Raw genomic sequence first — 27,310 nt, 5'->3', positions numbered from 1 at the left:
TTCTAACCAAGTCTCCTGAAAAGCTGCACACCGAATGCCGAAGAGCTTGTACGAAGTACAAAAATGTGTTTTCTAACACCAGTGTTGGTAACTGTCACAGAAATTCAGATAAGGCTGCTTTTATTCACAAGCAAGATTCTAGTCCTCAAAATCCTGGGATCTCTGACCTGGCTTCTAGAAAGGACTCTTTCAGTCAAGATGAGGGGACAGAACTTCTGTACCTCAGGGAACTCTCAAAACCTCTGTTCAGATGGTACCCCCACCCCCCATGGAAGCTCCCTCCAGTGGTCCACCGTGGTGGGAAACTTTCCCAGTGGGAAAGTTATGGGCCCAGATCTCCAGCTGGGCAGTTTAGACAGAACAGCACCAGCCACAGAGAAGTCCAAACAACCCCCCCCCAAGAGACCAGCCCCTCACCCACTATTTCAGACACGCCTCTCCCTCTTCCCCTTCCCCTTAGTACCTTTGATAGTCCCTCGGCCACCCAGTCTGCTCACCTACCAACCATGCATCAAAGAATTAGCAGTGTCAGATTTTGTACCTGGAATTTCAAAGTGGTTTGCAATCATCTTCCCCTGCTCTCCCCACAACAGACACCCTGTGAGGTAGGTGAGGCTGAGAGAGCTCTAAAAGAACTGGGAGTGGACCACAGTCACCCAGCTGGCTGCATGGGGAGGAGCTCAAAGCGGATGAGCTGGAGTAGTGTAGCGCAGTGGTCAAAGTGCCAGACTCACATCTGGAAGAGGCAGGTCCGAATCCAAGGAAGCTCACTGTGTGAACTTGGGCCGGGCATGCGCATACACACACGCAGCCGAACCCTGGAACACAGGGTTGTTGCAGGAGAACAGAGCCAGAGTCCCAGAGCACCTGAAAAACTAACAAACCTTGTGGCACTTTAGGAGCTTCTGTGAGTCCCGGAGTCCCAGAGTCCCAATGCAGCAAGAGGTCTAAAGAGACTCTGGATTCCCCGTTGGGGAAGGAAATAAATGAACTCTCCTGCAGCCAAGCAGGTTCACCAAAGCAGCTCCTTAGGCAGCCAATTCTACCTCCCAACTATTCTGTGAAAATTCTTTCCTGATATCTAGCCGATATTGTTCTCCAAGTAGTTTACACCCCTTACGGCGGGTCCTGTCCTCTGCTGCCAACAGGAACCACTCCCTGCCCTCCTCAACCGGTGGACCTACAGATGTCCATGGACTACAATTCCCATGAGCCCCTGCCAGCGTTTGCTGGCAGGGGCTCATGGGAATTGTAGTCCATGGACATCTGGAGGTCCACAGGTTGACTACCCCTGCTCTAAATAACAACCTTTCAAATCCTTCATGAGATCCTCCTTGTCTCTCTCCTCTGCCCCCTCTCCGTTTTGTCCACGTCCTTTTGGAAGGGAGGCCTCCAGAACTGCACACGGGACTCCAGGGGGGGTCTGAGTAGGGTTCCATACTCTGGTGCACTTCAGCCACTCCCGCGAGCACCGCTGGGCGCCTCAAGCTGTGGTGTTCCCCAAAGCAGCCGGAGGACGCAACCCTAGACCAATGCGGTATACAGCGGGACTATGACATCGTGTGATTTCAACGCGATGCTTCCCCTTGATGCGGCCCAAGACTGCACATCTAAACTGTAACTTGTCCTGACCTGGCCGGCCCAGGTTTACCCGGTCTTGTCAGAACTCAGAAGCTAAGCTGAGTCGGCCCTGGTTAGTCCCTGGGTGGGAAACCACCAAAGGGGCTGCTGCTCAGAGGCAGGCCAGGGCAAACCAACTCCGACTCTCTCTTGCTTGGCTCATCCGACGGCGGTCGCCGTAAACCGGCTGCGACTCGCCAGGGCTTTTCACCGCTCCATCCTGCCTTTCGCAGATGGCGGCAGGGAGGCGCCCTGACCTCGAAGGCCCAGATCCGGGAAGCTGAGCAAGGGCGGGGATCGCCTTGGGAAGTCGACAATGCAGAACGAGGCTGAAGCCGCTCTTTGCAAGAGCAGAGTTGAAATGCTGATTTCTCAAACAAAAAGGGAAGAATCCTTTGGGCTGCCAGGCCTCTGTCTTAGGCCCTGCGGATGGGTGGGAGGGTCCATGTCCGGCACCCTGCCCTGGAAGGACGGGTGAGTAGCCCTGGGCAGCCCCGATGAGATACCACACCAATCTGGCTTCTTCTGGACAGGGCCCGCATCCTGATCTCAGGGACAGGCAAGCTGCTGAAGCAGGAGAGAAGTGGTTGCCAGCTTTCAAGTGGGACCTGGGGATCTCCAGGGATCACAACCCATCTCTGGACGGCAGGGTTCATTCCCCTGGAGAAAACAGCCTCGGTGGTGGAGGGGAAAAAGGAGAAAACGGCTCCCTTGGGAGGTGGGCTGTAGGACATTAGGCCCCTCCCCAAAGCCCCTCCTCCCCAGGCCCCACCCCCCCCAAATCTCCAGGAATTCCCCAACCTGGAGTTGGCCACCCTAAGGAGAGGGTTGGGTTGCTAAACCAGCGGCAGGGAAAAGTTGCAAAGGTTTCATGAGGTGTGCAGGAAGACGGACCACAACTGGGTGTGCCAAAATGAGCCAGGAAAAAGAGAAGCCAGAGCCGTCCGCGGGTGTCTTTACCAGAGCAGCTGGGAGCCAGCAGCCTCCAGGGAAGGCGACCGAGACGCTTCGAAGGGGGCCTGCCTCCCACCCCGCCTTGTCACAAATCATCAGGGCAGGAAAGTGGGTCAGGGAGCTTCTGCAGCACCCGTTCGTCAGGAGCACCGGCCACGCTCCGCGGCGTTCCAAAGACCTGGCAAGACTCAAGACCAAAACGAGGGCGCCTCTGCTTGCAACGGGCCACGATTCCTCAGAACTTCGGCACGCAAAGACACACGCCGTCAGCAGGAAATCTCAACATGGCCGCCACAAATGTCTCTGTTCCAATCGGCTGCCTCCGGGAGATATTTCCTAGGGGCTCTGGCTCAGCACTCGTGCACCTGCATGGCACACACGAAGTCCCAGGTTGGATCCCCGGCATCTCAAGTTAAAGCTCAGTCTGAGCCCCTGGGGACCTGCTACCCGTCAGAGCAGGCAATGCTGACCTTGAAGGATCAATGCACTGAATCAGAGTGAGGCAGCTACAGGGGGGAGTGTCATTTAGGGGATGTGCTGCAGTTCATCTGCTTGGTGTGCAGAAGGGCCCAGGCCCAGGTATTTCCAGCTGCAGAGTCTGGCAGTACGCACATGCGCGGTGCAATCAAGCAGCCTCCAAATTCAGGCCACTCCACGAAGCAGAGTCCTCCAAAACATGCTCTGCTTAACAACCTTGCCCAGGACTTCCTCAGCGGAGCCCCTCCACCTCCTCTCGGGCCTTCTGCTTTCCTGGCCAACTTCCATTTTTCCTAGTACGACAGTCTTTCCCAGCAATTCCCGTCTTCTTATAATGCGGCCAAAATACTAGAGCCTCCATTGAGTCATTTGAGCTTCTGGGGGGAAATACAGGCTCGATTCGACCCAGGACCACAGCATTGGTAAAACTCTCTTCCAATGCCCCGTTTCAAATGAATCTGCTTCCTTCCTGTCCGTTTTCTTCACGGTCCAACTTTCAAGCTGATGTAGAGTGACGGGGAATACTATGGCACACGTTATCTTGGTCTCGGTTGCCAGACCCTTACAAATCTGGCAGGAGGTTGAGGGGGAAGGCCTCCACCTGAGATCTTGGATAGCAGCTGCGGGTCTGAGTAGACCAGGCTGACCCTGACAGACCAAGAGTCTGTCAGACCGAGGCAGCTCCCTGTAGGCCCGGCTCGGCTGTTCATCTCTCCAGCCTTGAGGTTAAGTGGAGGTTATGGGAGGGTCTGGACGTTCCTGGCTAACACCCCAATCTAGCCTACTAGGGTGCAAACTGGTCCACAGGGGAGCAGTAGCTGCACATAAACTACCCAGGCCGTTGGTCCGTCTTGGCATAGTGGTTAAGAGCAGCAGCTTCTAGCCTGGACGGCCGTGTTTGATTCCCCACTCCTCCTCCACATGCAGGCAGCTGGGGGACCTTGGGCCAGTTACAGTCCTGACAGAGCTGTTCTCAAAGAGCAGTTCTGTCAGAGCTCTCTCAGCCTCATCTACCTCACAGGGTGTCTGTTGCGGGGAGAGGAAGGGAAGGCGATTGTAAGCCACTTCGAGACTACTTTGGGCAGTGAAAAGTGGGGTATAAAAACCAACTCTTCTTTATCAGCCTCACACGGTACACTTTGACAGGCAGCTCTCAAGCAAGGGGCAGCTCTCTCTCTCTCTCATATTCAGGCCTGCTCTCCTCTTAACTTGGAGGCGGCAATGATTGACCACAAGCTCTGTGGCATGCCAAACAGATGTTCCCCCACTAAACTACTGCCTACCACTACCACTGGGCTGTTTCCTGCACTGGAAACAACCTCACAGGGTTGTTGTAGCTGCTACCCCAGACCCTGGTGAAGCCTTACCTTCACCCCTAGGTATTGAGGCCTACTGTAGAACCACTTTTTAACCATAACCACGTATATTCAAAAACTCACATTACAGTACAACTAGGCCAGAATCCTTTCCCCTGATGTGCTCGCTTTCTGCAAGCGTTTTTTCCTTCCTTATGGCAGAGCATTCAGGCATTTGAGCCTTGCCCAGGAGACCCAAATGATCTAGGATCTTCATACCTGGCGAACTGCCCCTGACATTTGCGTCCTCATAGGGCTCCTTTCAGGTTTCCTTGCATTACGCTTTTAATGGGTGTCTGCTAATATCTTAACTACCGTTAGCCACCTTGAGACCGTGGCAAGAGGCTCCGTATTAAACTTATGATCTGTTCCACATAATATATTTCTGGTAAGGCCTTGGAGGAAGAGCGTGTCTTATGGCTTAAATGCCACTCAGCGCTTAACACCCACTCAGGGCAGCTGTCCCGCCCCTGAGTGCCTCCTCCTCCAACCGGCTTGCCTGTCCAGCGGCCAGCCAATCGCCTTCTGTCCCCCACCCCTGATCACCCCCTCCTCCTTCCACTTCGCTCTGAGGCTCGGAGGCTGCAGATCCTTGCCACGTGAGAGCTGCCCCTGCCAGTGAGTTCCCTGCCAGCTGCCTGCAGCCTTCCCAGGTCCTAGGGGGAGGCAGAAGCCGTCCATAGAGTTCTTCCACCCCACCTCCCAAATCTAGTGCCCGTTGTATTCCTGAATGCAACGGGCTTGGCCTCTAGTCGTAATAATAATACCAATCACAAACACGTTTTCTACCTGAGCCCAACTATTACGAAACTGGCTTTGCGGAGAAGCGTCTACCTGAAGGCATCGTGGAATACCTATGAGCCACTCCTGTCCCGACAGGACTTTCAGGGTGTGCCTGCGATCCTCTGCAGCCGGTTCCCTCCCCCTCCCTGGCAAAATGGCCGCTGCCTGCCGCTGCGACTCAGCTTCAGGAGGGGTTTGGCTGCTTCTTAAGAGGATCTGGTTTCTGAGTGACGGGACGGTTGCCTGGGGAGGAGCATTCCAATCCCCTACAACAGCAGCGCTCGCTCTGCCGCTCACAGCACCAGGCTCACGTTTAGCGTGGCTCGGTGGCAGAGCGTCCGCTTGGCACGCAGAAGGCCCCAGGTTCAATCCCCGGCACCTCCACTAGAGGACCTGGCCTTGGGTGTGCTAAGAGAGCTCTCGGCCCGAGACCATCAAGAGCAGCCATCGCTGACCTTAGTGGGCCATTGGCCTGAATCAGCATCAGGCAGCAAGGTGCGGTGGCAAAGGTCGGCGTTTTCTGGAGAGCCGGGTTTGATGACCTGCAGCCAGGTGGATGGCCTTGGGCTAGTCACAGTCCTGATGGTGCTGTTCTCAGAGAACAGTCCTGTCAGAGTTCTCTCAGCCCCACCCACCGCACAGGGTGTCTGTTGTGGGGAGAGGAAGGGAAGCCGCTTTGAGACTCCTTCTGGTGTGAAAAGAGGGGTATAAAAAACAACCCTTCTTCTTCAGGTGCTCAGTAGCAGAGCACCTGCCAAGTTCAAACCGCAGCATCTCCACTGAAACAGTCAGGTGAAAGTCTGCTACCGGACCACAGAGTGCTATGGCCAGTCTGAGCAGACAATACTGACCAAATTTATTCATTTACTCGTGTCAAAGCCCATTTTAAAAATGGGCTTTGAAAGGGGCGACAGGCAGGAGGGCGAAAGGGAGTGGAAAGCCCCCCCCCCCACGAGTACCCTCCCAGCAGAGGGGAACCTGCAGGCCGCACAGCCCTGTTGCAGCCTCTCTCCTCGTGGGCACAAATGGAGGCTGCAGCAGCAAGGCTTCTAGCAGGCAAGGAGGGAGGGCGGGAGCTGGAGGGGGAGGGCCAATCAGGGTGGACCTGGACAGACAGGGCCCCGGACAGTCTCCTCCCAGGAGGCTGTTTCCCAAATATATAAGGGAGCGAAATACTGTAAGGATTGGGTTTATGGCCCGCCGCTCTCGAAAACTGGCTCGAGTCAGGTCACACAGAACAATCCATACAATAAAACCGATTAAACCCCCAATTACTACTATACAACAAAACCTTGACAAATGGCAAGAAAACCATGGCCCTCCTTAAAACAGGAGAGCCCGTGCAAGGGAAACATGGAGGGGAACCAAGATGTTCGCACCAAGATGTTCAGGCACTGGCCCCGACCATCAGCCTGTCAGAAGAGCTCCATTTTGCAGGCCCTACGGAAAGCGGGAAGCTCTCCTCCGGGAGCTCGTTCCACCAGGTAGGGGCCAGGACCAAAAAGACCCTGGCCCTGGTCAAGGCCAGATGAGCATCCCTGCGGCCCGGAATGATCAACAAGTTGGAGCCCGCAGAGTGCAAGGCCCTGCCAGGGACATCAGGCACAAGACGGTCCCTCAGGTATGTGGGTCCCAGGCTATGAAGGACCTGGGTCTGAGTCGCCAGGAGGCAGTTTCATGAGGGAGCTCCATCCCATGGCTCAGTCGTGGAACATCTGCTGGACAGGCAGGAAGTCCCAGGTTCAACCCCTGGTATCTCCAGTCAAAAGGACTGGGTTACAGAATCACAGAATCCTAGAGTTGGAAGGGGCCTTGCAGGCCATCTAGTCCAACCCCCTGTTCAACGCAGGATAAGCCCAACGCAGGTTCAGCCCAAATATCACCCAGTGACGGGAAAGACTTCCCCCTGAGACCTTGGAGAGCAGCTGCCTGGAGAGCCTGTCAATTCTGCTCATTTCAGGCAGATACTAATATTGGTCAGACCCCCTGGAACCAAGTCTGAGTCCAGCAGGGGCACCTTTAAGACCCGCAAGGTCCAATTCTGGGCTTAAGCTTTTGTGGGCAGGCTCACCTCTTCATTCAAACACAAAAGCCCTCTTTGGAGCAGGGGTGGGGAGAAGAGGGCCTTGGGCTTGTCCGGTGCCCTGTGCCAAGCGACACAGCTGCTTTGAATCCGTGCGCAAGCCCCCGTTCCCCCCTCCTCCCCAACAGACCGTGTTCTTGCACCGGCTGGCAAATGACGCCTCGATCCATGGCCTCTCACGTGGGGCAGTGGAAGAATCTATTGCCCTGCTCAGCGTTGGACTGGGCCAGCGCCTGCGAACAAGGACCTTCCACTCTCTGGCCTGTGCTGACTGAGTCTCTTTATCTGCACTTGCAGCCCGGATGGAGATAACCAGGCTTCTGAGCACGTGAAGAGTGATTTCCAGGCACAATCAGGAGATGGCAAGAGGAAAGGTGCCGCTCTCTCCAACCCAGACCGGGGACACGCAGAGGAAGCTGCCTTACACGGGACCACACTGCTAGTATCTCAGGGTCAATACTGTTGACTCAGGCTGGCAGCCGCTCTGCAGGGTCTCAGGCAAATGTCTTTCTCGTCACTCCCTGCCTGGTGCTTTTGACTGGCGATGCCAGCGACTGAACCTGGAGCCTTCTGCGTTGGCACAGAACTCAGCACCCTCTGGGTCAGGGGCTCCCTCGCCCCTTCCAGCCTCCAAATGGCACCAGAAGCTTGCAAAACGGGCACACCCCCTTTGTTCACCTGCAGACCGACAATGAAAGAATATCTGCGAAAGAATACCCCCAAAAGATTAAGTGGGGTAAAAATATCTCCATCCAAAAGGGGGACAGAATAGAATTTCACCTCTCGGCAACCCTCCTGTTTGTGTTCTCCGAAAACAAATTGTTTGGCCTCGGAAAACCTTCCCGCCAGAGTGCCAAGCCCGGGTGCCAATGCCATGGAAAGGGCATAACTCTGGAGGTGGACTGGCACGGTCCCCCCGCACTCTGGCGTGTGAAAAGCAGCAGGGCAGTGCCTGGAGGCCAGCTCTGACAGCCAAAGAAAGAGCAGATGCGCTCCAAGAGTGTCTCCTTCCACTCTAAACCAAAATGGGATCTTTCAAGTAGGTCAGGCACCCCGCCCCCGTCCCGCCAGCCCCGAGGAAGAGGAACCTGGGCCAGAAACAGCTTCTTGGACCTGCCTGGAATTCATTTAGCGACATAATTTCACAACTCAGAGAGGGAAGCACGCTAGAGGGAGATCAAACACAGGATCACAGAGCTGGAAGGAGACGTAGAGGCCATCTAGTCCAACCCCAACCCCCCATCCCGCTCAGCGCAGGATCAGCCTCGAGCAACCCTGACAAGTGTCCAAGACTGTCAGGGAAGGAGGAGCCACCTCCCACGCAGCTCATTCCACTGACCTACTGCTAAAAGATTTCTTCCTAATATCTGCCCATAGTTTAAAGCAGGGGTAGTCAAACTGCAGCCCTCCAGATGTCCATGGACTACAATTCCCAGGAGCCCCTGCCAGCATTCGCTGGCAGGGGCTCATGGGAATTGTAGTCCATGGACATCTGGAGGGCCGCAGTTTGACTACCCCTGCTTTAAAGCCACGAGTGCAAGTCCTGTCCTGGTCTGCCTTTAAGGGACGGCCTTTCAAATACTTCAAGAGAGCGATTGTGTGCATGTCCCGTCCCCCCCAACTTCATGGGGCAGGTGCAAGACGAAGCCATCCGTTTTTGCAAAAGGAATCTCTCCTAGACTAGATTCATGGCCATCACGGGAGCCTGGAAGAAGTCACCATGGCAGGACCCACATGATCTTTTTGCTTGTGTCTCGCGCTGTGATCCAGCACGGCCTCCAGAGACGGAAATCTGATCCAAGCACTGGAATCTGGAACCCGAAGTCAGGTTCACACCAGGCTCTTTGTGGAATGATTAACTGGTCCCCGAGGCAAACCGCTTAAAGGCAGACGGCCTTACACTGCTTGACAGAGCACTTAAAAGCAGGAGAAGCAGCATGGAGCTGAAGGATACGGCCCGTATTCAAGCAGGGTGCCCCGGCCAGCACCCTTTCGCCTGGAAAAGCAGGTTTCCGATGACGCAACGGGAGCCAAAAGTACATTTCCCAGCAAGGGGGAAGAAACCCAAGAGCGCAGCGGAGACACGATGGGCTTTGGGAGCCCGGGAAAGCCACAACTGTGGCCATAACGGGGCCTCTTTTATGGCCGATCTCATGGGGGAGCCATGAGGATGCCCTTCTGTGGATTTCTTTCTATCCCACATTTCTCCCAGAAGATCGTCTGCCCCTCCTCCGTTCCCGTACGACGATCCCGTGAGGTAGGCCTGACTGAGAGTTTGTGACGGGCCCAGGTTCCATGGCTGAAGACAAGATTTGAGCCCCTGTTGCCTGGGGCTGCAAGTTCGGCACTCTAGAACAACAAGAAGAGTTGGTTCTGAGATGCTGCTTTCTCTACCCGAAGGAAGCTCAAAGCGGCTTCCAATCCCCTTCCCTTTCCTCTCCCCACAACAGACACCCTGTGAGGTGGGTGAGGCTGAGAGACCCCTGATATTCCTGCTCGGTCAGAACAGCTCTATCAGTGACGTGGTGAGCCCAAGGTCACCCAGCTGGCTGCATGTGGGGGAGCGCGGAATCAAACCCAGCATGCCAGATTAGAAGTCCGCACTCCCAACCACTTAACCAAACTGGCTCTGCCCTCTATCTGCTACCCGCACAGGGACACCCATTCAGCGGTCTCAGGATGAGAACAGATGATTGGTCATTCTAGGAGGGGTCCTGGCTCAGGGGGGAAGCAACTCTGCTTGGCCGGCAGAAGGCCCCAGGATCTGAAAGGCCTGAGACTCATGGAGAACTGCTGTCGGTCTGAGTGGACAGTACTGACCCAGAAGGACTGAGTACTCATTCAACATACAGCAGTCTCATGTGTTCATGGAGAGCCAGTTGTGGTTAAAAGCAGGAGCCTGTAACCTGGAGAGCTGGGCTTGAGTCCCCGCTCCTCCTCCTCTTCATGCAGCTGGCTGGGTGACCTTGAGTCAGTTACTGTTCTCTCAGAGCTCTCTCAGCCCCAACTACCTCGCAGGGTGTCTGTTAAAGGAGGGAGGAAGGAAAGCCTATTATAAGCCACTCTGAGACTCCCTCAGCTAGGAAAAAGCGAGGTCCAAAAAAACAGCTTCGCCTGTTCAAGCAAGCCTCGGATTTGGGGAGAACTCAGGAAGCTGGGAAGATGTGCTTGGCGGCACATTTTGAGCTACTGACCCCTCAACAACAAACTCCGAGGCCACAGGCTTCACTACCCGTGTTTTGTCCAAAAAAAGCAGCTCTTCACAATGGTGAGCCCGTATTGTTTTGCAGCAGATCGATGCCCTAAGTAAGAGCTCCCTAAAGCCCTCCTCGTCATCAAAGGGGCCAACAAAGTTGACCAAACACAAAACGAAAATCCTGAGCGCGGCAGGGAGATGCGTCCGTTGTCTGTGGTCAGCGTTTCTCTTTCATTTCAGCCATCGCGTCCTCGTCCCCCCCCCAGACACATTTCTTTGGCCCCCGCTCTGCCACGAGTAGAGCGTGTGCATGGACGGACAGCAGTGGCCACAGAGCTCTACTGGCGCTCCACCTATGACCCTGCAGCTGCCGTGTGTTTCATGCCACCCCCTTCAAAGGCAACTGGGCTCATTTTGGCTTCCCTCCTGCAGAATCAGGAGAGCTGCAGTCCAACTGCACTGTTTCCTTTCCTCACTTCACACCAGCCTGGCGGAGCAGGCCCGGCCAAGAGGCAACCTTTGGCCAGGGACTTGCATGCTTCTGGTTGCCAACCTCCATGCTGGCTGAGCCCCCCTCCCCCTGAATTACAACTGATCTCCGGACAAGAGACGAGTTCCCCTGGAGAAAACGGCTGCTTTGAAGGGTGGACTCTATGGTATTATACCCGGCTAAGGTCCCTTTCCTCCCCAAACCACACCTGTCCCAAGCTTCACCTCCCCAAATCACCTGGAATTTCTGAGGCTGCATGCAACCACCTTTGGCTGGTGCACCAGTGACTCCCCACACCCTGTAAGAGTCACCAATCAGGATAAGAAGATGAAGAAAGGCAGTCCCCTCGGCCATACAGACTTCACTTACAGGGTCACGGCAGGACATGTTCAACTGAGCCCTCCCTCCCCCTCCCGGGGCCTGTAAAAGCTAGAATTGATACAGGGATGGATTTGAAGAAGTGAGCAGTCAAAAGCTCCTCTCCTGCCACATGTCTTTAAGTTGCTCCTGGACTCTGGCTCTACTGCTATAGAACAAAGCTGGAGTCCAGGGACACCTTGAAGACCAACAAAGCTGAATTCTGGGGATAAACTTTGGCTTCTCTTTGGCTACATGGTGCCTGCCCACGAAAGCTTACAGCCATAATTAAGCTTGGCTGGTCTTCGAGGTGCCCCTGGAGTCAAACCCTGTTCTAGTGCTTCTGAGCAAGACGGTGTCCCACCTGAATCCTTTGAGTTTTCCTTGCAGGATCTGTTTTCCACACCTCCGATGGCAACTCAACCTGGTCTCTGTGACTGCACCAGTAACGCTGCAGCTTGTCTCTCTAGAATGCAATCTATTTGCAAGCAGGTGTAGTCCTAGCAGGTCCAAGGTACCTAAAGGAACACCTCCACTCCTCAGAGTAGACCAAGTTCTGCAGTTATTGAGGGGGAGGGGGGTGCTTGAGTTTTGCTTGAGAAATGTTCCTGCATTGTGCAGAGGGTTGGACTGGACGACCCTTGAGGTTCCTTGCAAATCTATGATTCTAAAGATTTACAGGAAAGCTTTCCTGGCTGCCTCACATAGACTCTGTCATAGAGCACAGCTCTCCCTCCCGCCGGAGGTGTGCCTGCCTACCTGCCTTCCGGCAAAAATTATCCCGAAATGGGTTGGGCGGATCGTCATACGCTGCCTGACAGTATAAACTAGACCGCACTTTCAACCGTGGTTTGATGTGTTTGAAAACTGTTAGCATTTCTGTTTGCCTTGCAGGCCACTTTGTGTATTTGGTGAACAGAAAAGGCAGGGGATAAATTTTCCTTTGAAAAACAAAACAAAAATGCAGACAGTTTTGCCAGAACCCTCAGGGCGCATACAGGGCTGGATCCTGGATAACGGATCACTCAGAAATCTGCTCCTCCGTGCTCACAGCAGGCATAAGTCAAAAATACGTTGACAGACTCAGGTAGGCCGTCACATTGGTCTGAAGCAACAGAACAACGTTTTGAGACCAGGGGCATTTTTTAGAACTGCCAGGTGTTATTCTGGGAATAAACTTCCGTGTGCATGCAAACTTCTGAAGATACATGTTGTTTCCTGCTGCCCCAGAGGGTCAGACCAGAACCAATCGGCTGGAATTAATCCAAAAGAAATTCCATCTCAACCTCCGGAAGAAGTTCCTGACAGTTAGAGCGGTTCCTCAGTGGAACAGGCTTCCTCGGGAGATGGAGGGTTCTCCTTCCTTGGAAGTTTTTAAGCAGAGGCTAGAGAGTTATCAGACAGAAATGCTGAATCTGTGAACTCAGGCAGATGGGGAGTGGCAGGGCAGAAAGGGTTATGTCTGAGACAGTCCACAAAATGGGGCATTTTAGAAGCCTGGAACCACCAGAAAGAACCGAGGCAGAGCATAAGCGTTCATATGACAAGCTGAGCAGTATCGAAATGGCACAATAGGATCCTGCTTAGAATAAGCCACGCAAGGCGGTATAGGCCACAGTCCCTAATCCAAGCGGGTCCGAAAAAGCCATATAGCACAGTGCAACCCTATTGTTCGCGCAGAAAAGCTCTCTTGAATAGGGCACTGGTATGCAGGACTACTCCGGTGTAAGCCCCTGAAATCAATGGGCTTAGACCAGAATACCTCGACATCGCATGGCCCTGTGGGAGCTGCAATCGCCTTCCAAATATGCAGTGCAACAGATTCGCACTGCATCACCGATGCGTTGGCAGCCCGACAGACTGTGCAGGCCCCAAATGTCTGGACCACAGCCGGAATCCATATCCTTCGCCCAGTTTACCCTTTTGGGCCCGACACTCATTTATTTCAGGTGACTGGCGGAAGCCCAGCCCCTCGGCTTTTAGCACACATCCTGCCACTGCATCCTCTCATCCGGCAAACAGGTTTCCTTCCCTACTTCCGTCCAGACCCACCAGGCCCTCCTTTTCTCCAGTGCATCCGCCTGACAAAGCAGGCTCCTGTCTAGTTCAATTCAAGCCACAATGCATGTAAGGGAATCGCAGAATCAGAAGGGACCTCCAGGGACTAGATGACCCTGGAAACTCACAACTACCTGCTCACCCACAGTGACCCCAATTGACCCAAATGATGCCCCCCACCCAAAAAAACCCCAGAATCCCTGGCCAGTCTGGCCTGGAGGAAATTGGCCTCCCGACCCCAAAGTGGCGACCGGCATTTCCCTGGGCCTGCAAGGAAGGGCCACAGTCCCTCTGCCCACCCACTCACAATCAGCCTGCCTGGTGGCAGGAGACGGAGCCATTTCCCAGCGAGAAAGCGTTCAGCCTAGGAGACGAGGGGGCTAGTCCTCGTCTATCCCTCCCTGTTTTTTCCGAGAGCAGTGCCTGGATCCTCCAGCCATTCTCAAGTTACTCTGAACGACGGTATGACCGGCCTGAGGTTACCCAGGGGGCTGTTATGGACAGCAGAGGCTCAAACTGCAGCCCCGCTCTCCTAAACCACGGCTCTGATTTCAGTCCTATTTCCATCCAGCTTGGAGATCTTCCTGAGAAGTCTCCTGCAGGCTCCATGAGGACTGTGGGGACAGTATCGCCTCCCCTCCTGGGGAAGAGCGTCCCACTATTAGGGGCGGGTTGGCCCTCTGGGTTTCCGTTCTCTCTCAGCCTTCCCTTCCCTGACGCGATAATAAAATAAGAGAAGAGGGCACCACAAGAATTGAGCCCCTCCGGGGGAAGGAGCAGAAGAAACATGTCATAAATCAAAAAGAGAAATGGCGTTCAATCTTTCCTTTCCAAGGCCTGCTTCTTACGGCGGTTCTGTATGTTCAACTAATCTATTCATGTAATTCGCCTTTCTCCCAGTTGTGGCCCCAAAGCGGCTTACATCATTCCCCTCCATTGCACCCCCAGAACAACCCTGCGAGGTAGGTCCGGCTGCGAGCATGAGACTGGCAGAGTGGGGTTTGAAGACTGGGCCTCCTAGTCCGACCCTCTTCACCAGGATGTCGCCCTTGCGCTCTGAGCTGATGTGGGAGCCACAGTTTCTCAACTGGCAAGTTTAGGAGAACCACAGGCATGTCGCCCAGTAAGAAGCTGTGCAGAGCATTCAGCCTTTGGGTGCGTTAAGTGCCCTCCAGTCACTTCTGACCTACCAAGCCAGCTTGGTGTTGTGGTTAAGCATGGCGGCTTCTAATCTGGGGAGCCGGGTTTGATTTCCCACTCCTACACATGCAGCTAGCTGGCTGACCTTGGGCTAGTCACAGTCCTGTTCTGTTGGGTTAGTCACAGAGCTGATCTCACAAAGCAGTTTCTCTCAGAGCTCTCTCAGCTTCTGGAGAGGAAAGGGAAGGTGATCGTAAGCCACTTTAAGACTTCTTTGGGTAGTGAAAAGTGGGCTTTAAAAACCAACTCTCCCAGCCCTCCTGGGAGATATTCATCTGGCCACGAAGTTGAAAAGCCAGAGCCAAGAGGGGTGTGGAGAGGTGGGACCAAAGGCATTTCCCAGCAATGCGCAAGAGGGACATGCTCAAGATCTAAGCCAGGGGTAGTCAAACTGCGGCCCTCCAGATGTCCATGGACTACAATTCCCAAGAGCCCCTGCCAGCATATGCAGGCTTATAAAAGGGATTGCCAAACAGTGACTCTCCAGATGTCCAGGGACTACAATTGAAGGGCCTTTTTAGTCCTGGCCCCAACCTGGCGGAATGTGCTCCCAGAAGACCCGAGGGCCCTGCAGGAACTCTCTGCATGCTGCAGGGCTTGTAAGACTCTTCCGCCAGGTCTATGGTTGAGGCCAGGGCATGGAAGATCAGATGGGGCCCCCCGGAAGACACTGCCACCAGGCCAGATTATCATTGCCAGTGGTAGTCCCCTTGGTGCACCAAGAGGCAGCCCCTATGGACCGTGTGTGTTTGTGTGTCTGTGTGTGTGTGGGGGGGATTTAATAGGGATTTTTAATGTGGATATTGGGGGTTTTTATATGGGGGTTTTGTCTTGTAACCCGCCACGAGACAGCTTGCCGTGAATGGTGGGAAATAAAAGGTAAAGGTGTCCCCTGTGCAAGCCATATCTGATAAATCTAAATAATAATAATAATAATAATAATAATAATAATAATATACCATTGACAGCTGTCCTCTCTATAAACATGCAAATCTATACAGATATGAAATGACATCTGCACGCCACTAAACAAACAATTGCAACATCTTACCCTCTCCTCCCCACACACAGGAAAACAGAAACAATGCACTACTAGGATTTAAGATATTAATTGTTTTTCATTCTATGATTTTAAATCATGTTTTATGGTGAAAGTGGCGGGCTGCTCTGAGCCTTTGGGGAAGGGCAGCGTATAAATTGGATTTTAAATAAATAAATATAAATATATTTTGAGTCCAGTGGCACTTTTAAGACCAGCTCAGTTTTATTCTGGGTCTAAGCTCATATCTGAAGGAGTATGTACGCACACTAAAACTTACACCCAGAATTAAACTTGGTCGGTCGTAAAGGTGGACTCAAACTTTGCTCTGCTGCTTCAGACCAGCACGGCTCCACACCTGAATCTGCCTTACCCAAAAGCCAGTCCCCCAGTGCTGACCCACACGGCTTTCCGTTCCCACTGCCCAGGATGGCTGAAGCTGTGTATGTTCTCAGCTGTGCCAAAACCACACACAGCTCATTCAGGTTCACTGATCGTTTCAGAGCACCTCTTAACTTCACCGGTCCAGGAAAAGGTGGGCCTGAAGGAGAAAGCTATTTTTCTGTGCTTTATCATGCACATTAAATACTTTTCACAACTCGGCAGAAACGCAGGAGGCTGTAAAAAAAAAAAATCTGCACTTTGTCCTCATACAGCAGGAAGCCTGAGCCAAACAGGGCAGCCCAACTTTTCCCACCCTCTGCGAAGGACAGCTAGGCTCCTGCCCGAGCTCCCAGCCTCTGGGTTCGCTTCAGTTACGCTCTAAACGGGCCGACCCTGTTTCAGGGCCATCGGAGGATGCAAGCGCATGGCCGGAAAGGGAAGTGGAAGGAAGCAGTGTCTCCCCCTGGTGTCCCGACGCTGGACAGAAACACAGCATGGCAAAGTTACAGGTAAGCAAAAACACCAGGGCAGAGATCTAAGATGAACACTTCTGGCCCTGCCATCTGAGCAGGGACGAATTCCTTCCTCTTGTATTGTTACCCTCTAGCTTGCAACATGCCCCTTAAACCCAAAACGCCTTTTGAGGCCAAAGCGAGCACCATGCTTTGGTGGCACAGCGATGCACGTTTCTGCCAGGCTCAGTCCAGAATCCTGCCAAGCGCTGAGAAACCCCCGCCGGCTGATGAAAGATGTTGCAACAATCTGCCAAGTGACACACGGAAAAAGGGGAACAGCAGGTTCACACGCCTCCCTGGATCTGGCCCTCAGGGACAATGGGGACCCCTGGGGATCCCGCCCATCCCCAGGCCTGGAAAGTTGCAAATCACAGCCTGGAGGGGAAACCGCTGCGCCTCCCCTGAAGCACTCCTCCAAGCAGGGCACCACCTAGGGATGCCAGCCTCCAGGGGGGACCTGGGGATCCCCTAGAATTGCAGCTCACCTCCAGACTTGGAGAAAATGAAGGAATTGAGGGGTGGCCTCTAAGGCACAGCACCCCCCGGAGGGCACGCTCTACTGTACATCTCCCCCTTTAGGGATGCCAGCCTCCAGGTGGGACTTGAAGGACCCCCCCCCCCGCCCAGAATCCCAGTTCATCTGCAGGCCACAGTTCCCCTGGAAGAAAAATGGCTGCTTTGAATCCTAGAGTTGGAAGGGGCCTCCACGGCCATCTAGCCCAGCCCCCTGCAGAAGGCACGAAATTCACAAGTACCAGAACACTTGGGAGAACTCCCTAACCTGGTGTCCCGCGGGGGTTGCCAACCTCCAGGGAGGGCCTGGAGACCCCAGGCTAGGGGTGAGGCGAAAATGGCTGCTTTGGAGGGAGGGCTCTGGCGCTGAACCTGCCCCCGGTGGGTGGGTGGGTGGGGGCAGGTGGCCAGCGGGTCGAGCCAGGCCAGGCTCCCTTCTCCCCCCGCCCGGGGTCCTCTCCCTCCCTCCCCCCCCCGCGCAGGCGCAGGCGCGCTGGGCTCACCGATCTCTGGAGCTGGCCGAGCCAGAGGCTGGCGCGCTCCTTGCCGCTGGGGTCCGGGTCGTGGTAGAGGGCCTGCACGGCCTGGTAGACCACCTGCAGGCTGGGCTTGTCGCCCCCGCCGGGCCCCGGGCAGCCGCCGCCCCCGCCGGGATCCATCGCCGCCGCCGCCGCCCCTGCCGACGCCGCCGCCCGCCCGCCTGCCTCAGGCCGCCGCCGCCGCCGCGCCCATGGCCGGCCCGCCAGTCCGTTACCGGGCAGGAAGCGGGCGGGGAGGGGGCCGGTGTCCCCGGAGGACGCTCCCCCGGAAACCACGCCCCGCGCCCCGCGTTCCCACCCCCCCCCCACACACACACACGCCCCGCCCGCCCGCCCGACCGAAGAGCCCCGCGCCCCGCACGACTAGCCCCCCCCGCACGCCGCGCCCTCGCTCCCGCACGCCCGCCCGCACTCCGGCACGCACGCACGCCCGCCCGCCGCTCCCGCCCGGAACCGACGGCAAGCGACGACGCACTTCCGGCGCCACCGCCAAAGGCGTCCGGGCGGCACCGCGCGCCATCCCGGAAGTGGCCCGCCCGGGCAGGGAAAGGGGCGGGAGGCCCAGGAGGCCCCCAAACACACACCCAGGCCTGGGGGCTGTGGGGGACAGCCAGGAGAACCAGCCAGGAAGGCGTGCAAGAAAGGGGAGGCCCTCAGCCCCAAGGCAGAAGGGAGTGGGACATGAGCACCACACCATCAGAGTCCGGTGGCACCTTTAAGACCCACCAAGGTGGACTCAGGGCGGGAGCTTTCGAGTGCAGACACAGAGTGCACAAAAACAGAGTCCAGTCGCACCTTTAAGTGACCAACCAAGATTTATTATGCCGGGTTCGATTCTGCGCTCCTCCCCCACATGCAGCCAGCTGGGTGACCTTGGGCTTGCCACGGCACTGATAAAGCTGTTCTGACCGAGCAGGAATCTCAGGGCTCTCTCAGCCTCACCCCCCACCCCACAGGGTGTCTATGGTGGGGAGAGGAAAGGGAAGGCGATTGTAAGCCGCTTTGAGCCTCCTTCGGGTAGGGAAAAGCGGCATATAAGAACCAACTCTTCTTCTTCTTCAGTGATATCAGGGCTCTCTCAGCCTCACCCAGCCCACAGGGTGCCTGTTGTGGGGAGAGGAAAGGGAAGGCGACTGGAAGCCGCTTTGAGTCTCCTTCGGGTAGAGAAAAGGGGCATATAAGAACCAACTCTTCTTCTTCTTCTTCTTCTTCAGTAATCTCAGGGCTCTCTCAGCCTCCCCTCCCTCACAGGGCGTCTGTTGTGGGGAGAGGAAAGGGAAGGCGACTGGAAGCCGCTTTGAGCCTCCTTCGGGTAGGGAAAACCGGCATATAAGAACCAACTCTTCTTCTTCTTCTTCAGTAATCTCAGGGCTCTCTCAGCCTCCCCTCCCTCACAGGGCGTCTGTTGTGGGGAGAGGAAAGGGAAGGCGACTGGAAGCCGCTTTGAGCCTCCTTCGGGTAGAGAAAAGGGGCATCTAAGAACCAGCTCTTCTTCTTCTTCAGTAATCTCAGGGCTCTCTCAGCCTCTCCTCCCTCACAGGGTGTCTGTTGTGGGGAGAGGAAAGGGAAGGCGACTGTCAGCCACTTTGAGCCTCCTTTGGGTAGAGAAAAGCGGCATATAAGAACCAGCTCTTCTTCTTCTTCCGTAATCTCAGGGCTCTCTCAGCCTCACCTCCCTCACAGGGTGTCTGTTGTGGGGAGAGGAAAGGGAAGGCGACTGGAAGCCGCTTTGAGCCTCCTTCGGGTAGAGAAAAGCAGCATATAAGAACCAACTCTTCTTCTTCTTCTTCCGTAATCTCAGGGCTCTCTCAGCCTCACCTCCCTCACAGGGTGTCTGTTGTGGGGAGAGGAAAGGGAAGCGACTGGAAGCCGCTTTGAGCCTCCTTCGGGTAGAGAAAAGGGGCATCTAAGAACCAACTCTTCTTCTTCAGTAATCTCAGGGCTCTCTCAGCCTCTCCTCCCTCACAGGGTGTCTGTTGTGGGGAGAGGAAAGGGAAGGCAAATGGAAGCCGCTTTGAGCCTCTTTCAGGTAGGGAAAAGCGGCATATAAGAACCAACTCTTCTTATTCAAAGCGGAAGCTTTCAAATGCAAGCACTCTTCCTCAGGCTAGCAGGAATGGGTGTTCGTGCAATGCAATGCAATTTGTCAGTAGGAGCTAGGGGTCTATAATGAGGATCCACTTTTTGTGCACGGTGCTTTGCATAGTTCTGGAGTTGGACAGATCCAGGTGGGGCCTGGAGATTTACAGTCATTTTCCAGACTAGAGAGGTCATTTACCTCAGAGAAAATGGCTGCATTTGGAAGGCATTAAGGCCCACTGAGCTCTCTCCAAGCGTTGCGGGTCCCAACCGTCAGCTTCCCCTGGGGGAAACGGCAGCTTTGCTGGGTGGATCTCTGATGCGTATATCCTGTTGATGAGGCCTCTTCCTTCCTTGGGCACTACCAAGCTCCAGGAGTTTCCCAATCCAGAGCTGGCAACCTTAAATTTTATTCTTTAGTTAGCTAGCCATTTTATTTCCATTAAGTCCACTTTTATTTCGGTGTTCAAGGTTTAAACAGAGTGAGAACCCAGTTGCCTGGATGGGACAGTCGATACGATACAATAACATTTATTGTATATAGCCAAAGGCCATTGCAAAGCTTAAGTAAAACAATATGGTGCAAATATAAATAATACAATATTTCTCCAGTATTGCATATATAAAATTGTAAGCATGAGTTACAAGAAGAAATAAAAATGGTTTATCAAGGTTGAGACTTCTATAAAAATGCTTTGGCTTGGATCTTTCTGATGGCCAAAGCAAAAAGTGCCACCCTATATGAAATATAGGGATTGATAACTGATAACAGATAGGTGACTTTGTCAAAATCAGAAATGGGTATGAGTTTGGTGGTAACTTGGCAAGGAATTTGCCTCTGGGTTCAGAGTACAGGGGACAAGCTAAAACATAGTGGGGCAGGTCCTCTACAGATAGATTTCCACATATACAGAGGCGTTGTGCTATGGGTATTTGGGGATATCGCTCAGAGAGCATGGCTGGTGGCATCATTTCAAACCACAAAGATGTTAGGGCCATTTTCAGATTATGTGTTGTTATGTTTACTAAATATGATGCTCTAGATTTGTCTTTTTTAATGGTTTAATACCATGGGGCTGATTGTGATAGCAGAATTGAAGAGTGATCAATCAGTGAATCAGCTTTGAGCACCCAATCACGTACATCAGAAATATAGGATGGGACAGTCAGTGAACAATGCATTAGAGATCAGGGAACAATGCAATAGGGAACAATACAATATGGATCAGGGTTGTACAGCCAACCTGGAGTCTAAAAGACAGAAGTGGAAGCAAAGCACAAGTATTAATATCACATTACATGATGCCAGAATCACATCCTAGCTTCCAAGTATCAGCAAGCTATACATGGTATAGCTAATAGCTGATCCAAGTAATCCCCCTTCCCACAAGTATGTAGCCTTCTGGGATGCCTGACTTCAGGAAAAGCCTTCCATTGAACCCGGAATGGAGAAAGGATATCAGAGTGGTGACATGCTGGTGCAGCAGACTGAATCACGCAGAAAATGGGGCATGCCAGACAAGGCCTCACGCTAATGTTCTGTTCTGGGTTGGTCCCTTCAGAAGATCAGTGGCTGCTAAAGGGAACCTCTGCACTCAGCCTCTAAATACCAGTGCCAGGAGACAATATCAGGGAAAGGCCTTGCCCTCTATGACCTGTTGCTGACCTTGCAGAGGAACTGGATAGCCACTGGGATGGACCAATGGGCTGATTCAGAAGGGCTCTTCTGATGCTCTTGTGAAAGCCTTGGCCTCTCTTCCGTATTGTTGGCCCTCCAGCGGATCCGTTTAGACCTTGTGTGAAACAGGATGCTGGGCTAGATGGATTTTCACTGGTCTGATCCAACAGGGTTCTTGTGATGTTCTTATGAAGACCTTGGCCTCTCTGCCCTGTAGTTGGCCGGCCAGACTGTGAGACAGGATGCTGGACTGGATGGGCCCTTACTGGTCTGATCCAGCAGGGCTTTTCTTGGGTTCTTATCATGAGAAGTCCTCAGCCTCTATGCCCTGTTGTTGGAACTCCAAAAGAACTGGTTGGCCTCTGTGAGACAGGATGAGGGAATACATGAGGACCATTGATCTGATCAGGGGGACACACACACTATCTTGGGTTTTTTTTATGTATAGCTTTATGAGGATAGGGTCTTAATGGGTTTTATAACTGATGTAACTCACCTCAAGTTTATGGGGAGAGGTGGGCTAAAATATTCTTAATTAATTAGTTTGTACAATTATTTTATTGGAGATTAATTGAGGGGGTTTAATGGAAATTGTTGTATTTTGTCTATTATCTTTTTGTAAGCTGCCTTGGGCTGACTTTGTCGGGAGGGGCGGGGTATAAATTAAATTATAAATACATAAATATTCTTTGAGATGCCAGAGATGGCCTGCAATGACACACCCACTGCAGGTATGAACCAGCTTAACAAAAATAGCAATTGGTCTCCGTATTGTTCTTGATTTTACTCTTTAAGTATTTGAAAGGTTGTCACTTGGAAGAGGGCAGGATGCTGTTTCTGTTGGCTGCAGAGCAGAGGACACGCAGTAATGGGTTTAAACCACAACGATATAGGCTAGATATCAGGAAAAAAATGTTCACAGTCAGAGTAGTTCAGCAGTGGAATAGGCTGCCTAAGGAGGTGGTGAGCTCCCCCTCACTGGCAGTCTTCAAGCAAAGGTTGGATACACACATTTCTTGGATGCTTTAGGATGCTTAGGGCTGATCCTGCATTGAGCAGGGGGTTGGACTAGATGGCCTGTCTGGCCCCTTCCAAATCTATGATTCTGTGATTCTAGTTCAGCAGTGGAATAGGCTGCCTAAGGAGGTGGTGAGCTCCCCCTCACTGGCAGTCTTCAAGCAAAGGTTGGATACACACTTTTCTTGGATGCTTTAGGATGCTTAGGGCTAATCCTGCGTTGAGCAGGGGGTTGGACTAGATGGCCTGTATGGCCCCTTCCAACTCTATGATTCTATGATTCAACTTGAATTTTACATTACTATATTTCATCCAGGATTTTGTGGCGTCTTGACCTTGTGGTTTCTTTTCATGTCTACAACCTAAAATGACTGCATAATTAGGATGGGGTTTGGGAAACTATTTTGTGGCGGCACACACATACCTCCCGGTCCTCACATGCCAGAAGCACGGACAGGTTCAACAAGAGAACAATATTTATTTGTTTGTTTGTTTGGATTTTTATACCACCCATTCTTTGCGGCTCTGGATGGCTTACATGGAACGCTGCATAAATATACATGGAACATTATAACAATCTATAACATTATATAATTCTCTATAGCAGTGGTCCCCAACCTTTTTATCACCGGGGACCACTCAATGCCTTTTACTGAGGCCCGGTGGGGGGGGGAGGGTAGTTTACTCCTCTACTCTCAACCCCTGCCCTAACGCTCTCTGATCGCTCTGGTAATGTTTAAACATCCCTTCAAAATAAGATACAGACACACCACAACAATGAAGTGTGTTGTAAAGGGCTGGGGGGGATGAAGTAAAGGGCCGGGGGGGGGAGAAGTCGTCCTTCGGGGCCCACCTCCAATTAGTCAAAGGACCACATGTGGTCTGCAGCCCACAGGTTCGGGATCGCTACTCTATAGAACATCACGATCTGACAGTAACAATTACAACACAACATGAATAACAGCATGAGTCCAGTGGCACCTGTAAGCCCAAGAAAGTTTAATTCTGGGCATAACCTGGAGAAGTGCCCATGCACCTGAAAGTTTATGCCCAGGATTAAACTTTGTTGGCCTTACAGGTGCCCCTAGACTCCAGTTGCTTCACCTGAATCTAAGCCCAACAAAGTGGAGGGATCCTGCCCTAGACAAATGCATCCCAGGACCCACCATCACACACAGGTGTCTCTTGGCAGCTCACTGACTATTTGACCTTGGCAAGTCACTGACCTCCTCATCGGAGAACAGTCTGGGCCGTTCTCTCAAGCTGGACATTTAACCAAGGCTTGATTTTGCTGGTTATCAAAATGAAACTTCTGGACGGCCCTCCTTACTCATTTGCCTGTTCTGGGTTGGGAAAGGATTGCATAATACAGAATCTAGAAAACATACCACAAGTTTCATTTACAGAACTATGAATATTAAGCTGGCATATCAAAATATGTCATACATATTTTTCAGAATACCTATTGTCGTTGTCATCCCCGAGTTCATATTTCTATCATGTATATATACCGCATGTAAATCAATGGTTTCTATCTTATCAATCAATATAATCTAGTGTTGGGCTCTATTTTCTATTAAAAACCCAATATTGACTTGTTTTGCATCGAGCATGTCAGTTTTGCCATTGACCCACATCCCATCGGTTTATTTAACCACTCTGCAAGATCTGGTGAGGATTCTTTTTTCCATCTTATGTTTTTAATAAAGATCAGTTCCCCCGTCAAAAATGGCAGCCGCTGAGGTCCACGCCCTCCCCAAACCCTGCCCTTCCCTGGGCCCACCCCCCAAATCTCCAGAAAAGTTTCTACTCAGAGTGGGGAACCCTTGGCACTCAAGATGCGGTCAAAGGACTCTTTCTGGGGAGTGCAGCTCAGGGCTTCTTTGCTAGAATTCGCCACACTTCAGCAGCTTTATCTCGGGGGGATGCCAATTCCCCAAACAGCATCATCTCTCCCTTCTGCCCCAATTCTGAAAACCCTTCCGAGTGTTTTGCAAGGGCCTTGGGAGGAGGTGGAGAGGGCCATTGTGCTGGAGCCCGGTTTCCAATGGTTTGTTGCTCCCTGTCTTCAGAGTTCCAGGAAGATTTTGTGTCCTAGACTAGAACCCAGTGCTTAATTTACAGATTATTTAATGGGGATTTAATAGGGGTTTTATTGGGGTTTTATTGTTTTAGAATTTTATGTGTAAACCGCCACAAGGCTATGACGAATGGCAGTATAGAAATTTAATAATAAATAAATAATTTTTTTATTTCAGGTATACAGTTTATCTGACAAGGTCCAAGATCGTCTGAGAGTCATGGAACCGCCAAATCTCTGGTAAACATGAGAGTTGATTGATTTGGATTTTTAGAAATTTCATTTATACCCAGATATTCCCTGATGGGAACCCAGTGTGGTTTACATCGTTTTTCTCTCCACTTTATCCTCACAACAGCCCTTTGAGGTAGGTTGAGAGTGTGTAAATGATACCGTAGGTCAGTGGTGTATCACATATGTATAAGTCTTTGTCTTTTTAACAATGTGCCAATGTGCATTTGATGTTAAACGTGAAACCCTTCAGGATAAATGTGGGGTTAAAACTCTGCATCCACACCATTTCTTGTATGTAGACAGCCCCCCCAAAAAATCTCAAACAGCTCTTCACCCACAATAATACAACATTTAATTTGGACATGGACACTGGTACTAGAGCTTGCAACAAACCCAAATGCCAGCTTTGCTGCCACATACACCATCTCAGGCTTATTCACATGCTCATCTTCTAGCATTGTATATGCCATTAATTGTCAACAATGCTCTTCCATTCTCTGCACAGGGCTAACACATCAAACCCTCTGCCAAAGGATAAAGGTAAAGGTATCCCCTGTGCAAGCACTGGGTCATGTCTGACCCTTGGGGTGACGCCCTCCAGCGTTTTCATGGGAGACTCAATACGGGGTGGTTTGCCAGGGCCTTCCCCAGTCATTACCGTTTACCCCCCAGCAAGCAAGCTGGGTACTCATTTTACCGACCTCGGAAGGATGGAAGGCTGAGTTGACCTTGAGCCGGCTGCTGGGATTGAACTCCCAGCCTCATGGGCAGAGCTTTCAGACTGCATGTCTGCTGCCTTACCACTCTGTGCCACAAGAGGCTCTTCTGCCAAAGGATGTTGTTGTTGTTAGTTGCGAAGTCGTGTCCAACCCATCACGACCCCATGGACAATGATCCTCCAGGCCTTCCTGTCCTCTACCATTCCCCGGAGTCCATTTAAGTTTGCACCGACTGCTTCAGTGACTCCATCCAGCCACCTAATTCTCTGTCGTCCCCTTCTTCTTTTGCCCTCGATCACTCCCAGCATTAGGCTCTTCTCCAGGGAGTCCTTCCTTCTCATGAGGTGGCCAAACTCAAATACTTTGGCCAAAGGATAAATGGACACAAATCTGAAATAAAAGATCACAAGACTGAGAAACCTGTTGGACAATGTTTCAGCCTCCCAGGACATTCAGGGGCAGACCTCAAGGTAGCTCAGGGGCAGACCTCAAGGTTTATCGCAGAGGAACTTCAGGAACAGGAAAGGGAAATGGTTGAGCTGCAAGTTATTACAACGCTCAAAACCATGGGATCTCCAGGACTCAACAGGGATATTGGTTTCTTATCTCCCTGCATATGCTAACCTAATTCAGCCCTTACATCTGCATTCTTAATAATCTCCCAGAAGGACCATATGTACTCTTTATTTCATTTTGTTTCTTACTTGGAATAATAGAATTGGATAGTAGATTGTCATGTAATGTAATGAATAGTAGAATGTAATGTCATTTAGAATGATATGTATTTCTCTGTTCAGGGAAGATGGGAGACAACTGTACAGTCAATTGCCCCACTTCAAAGACACCCCCATGCTTGAGAGGAGACAGGTGGAGCATAGTGGCAGGGTCTCCATTGGTTGCATCTTCCCATTTATCTCCAATTTTGACAGATTTGCTCCCTACCTCAAAGTATGGTTGGGTAGTTTCCATTCCATCAGGTTCTCTTTTAATCACCTTCTAGTTCCACAGTTGGGAATACATCTGTCCCTTCATCTTGATATTTTTATTTCCTTTACTATGTTTCCCCCCCAGAGTTTAGGCCAAATGAATGATGACGTTATAAACTTGGCTCGTTCTTTCTGTAAGGCCCCCTATACCCAGTTAACATCTTCCTCATGCTGTGTACTGACCCACAAGTCCCTCTCTGTTTATATATGTGACCTTGTACTTTCCACTTCATTGTGTCTGATGAAATGTGCAGTGCACAGGGAAATCTGCACCCTGCATAAAACTTTGTTGACCTTCAAGATGCTGTTGGACTCAGAGTTCGTTCTGCTACTTCAGACCAACATGGCCACCAACACAGAATCAAAGAACAATATTGGAAGGAACCTCACGGGTCATCTAGTCCAACCCCCTGCGCTATAAGTAAGAAAGGCTTATTCCCTGCATGCACAAAGAACAGTCCAGTGCACATGGCTTAAATGTGAGAGATGTGAACTGCACCGCAGGGATGCCATCTTCCAGGTGGAGCCTGGATAGGGTTGCTAAACTCCAGGCCGCGGCTGGAGATCTCGCAGGATTACAATTGGTCTCCAAGCGACGACAATCTGTTCTCCTGAAGACAGTGGCTGCTTTGCATGGCATTAAACACTGCGCCCCCCTGGCGTCTCTCTGCACCCCAAGAACTGCCATTCTCAGGCCACATCTTTCTGCACCCCACATCCCTGGCGAGCCCCCTCCCATCGGCAGGCACCGCCCACAATCTCCCGGCCTGGAGCTGGAAACCATCCCCTTAGGGGCGCGGCCTCTGGGACCCAGCGGACGCCGCGGGAGAGGCCTGGGGGGGGTCTGGCGCCGTCCGCAGGTGGCCGAGGCTCCTGAGCGTTCGGCGCGGGGAGCGAAGGGGCGGGCGGCCAATGGGCGGGGGGGCGCGGGCGCGGCGGGCCAATGGGCGCGCG

The 27,310-nt window shown here is 52.4% G+C and overlaps 1 protein-coding gene across 1 annotated transcript in view; it reads right to left on the bottom strand.

Moving 5' to 3' along the window:
• Window positions 1–17,712, bottom strand: part of TNPO3 (transportin 3) — a 48,079-nt gene extending 30,367 nt beyond the window's left edge. The window contains exon 1 of the mRNA XM_077340418.1: window positions 17,528–17,712. Coding sequence (XP_077196533.1) covers window positions 17,528–17,683 — 156 coding nt within the window. The 5' untranslated portion in view covers window positions 17,684–17,712. The remainder of the gene's footprint in view (window positions 1–17,527) is intronic.
• Window positions 17,713–27,310: the final 9,598 nt, after the last annotated feature.

Source organism: Paroedura picta, chromosome 5, assembly GCF_049243985.1.
Source record: "Paroedura picta isolate Pp20150507F chromosome 5, Ppicta_v3.0, whole genome shotgun sequence".
Classification (NCBI taxonomy): Eukaryota; Metazoa; Chordata; class Lepidosauria; order Squamata; family Gekkonidae; genus Paroedura; species Paroedura picta.
This window is presented reverse-complemented; position numbering and strand designations above follow the sequence as displayed.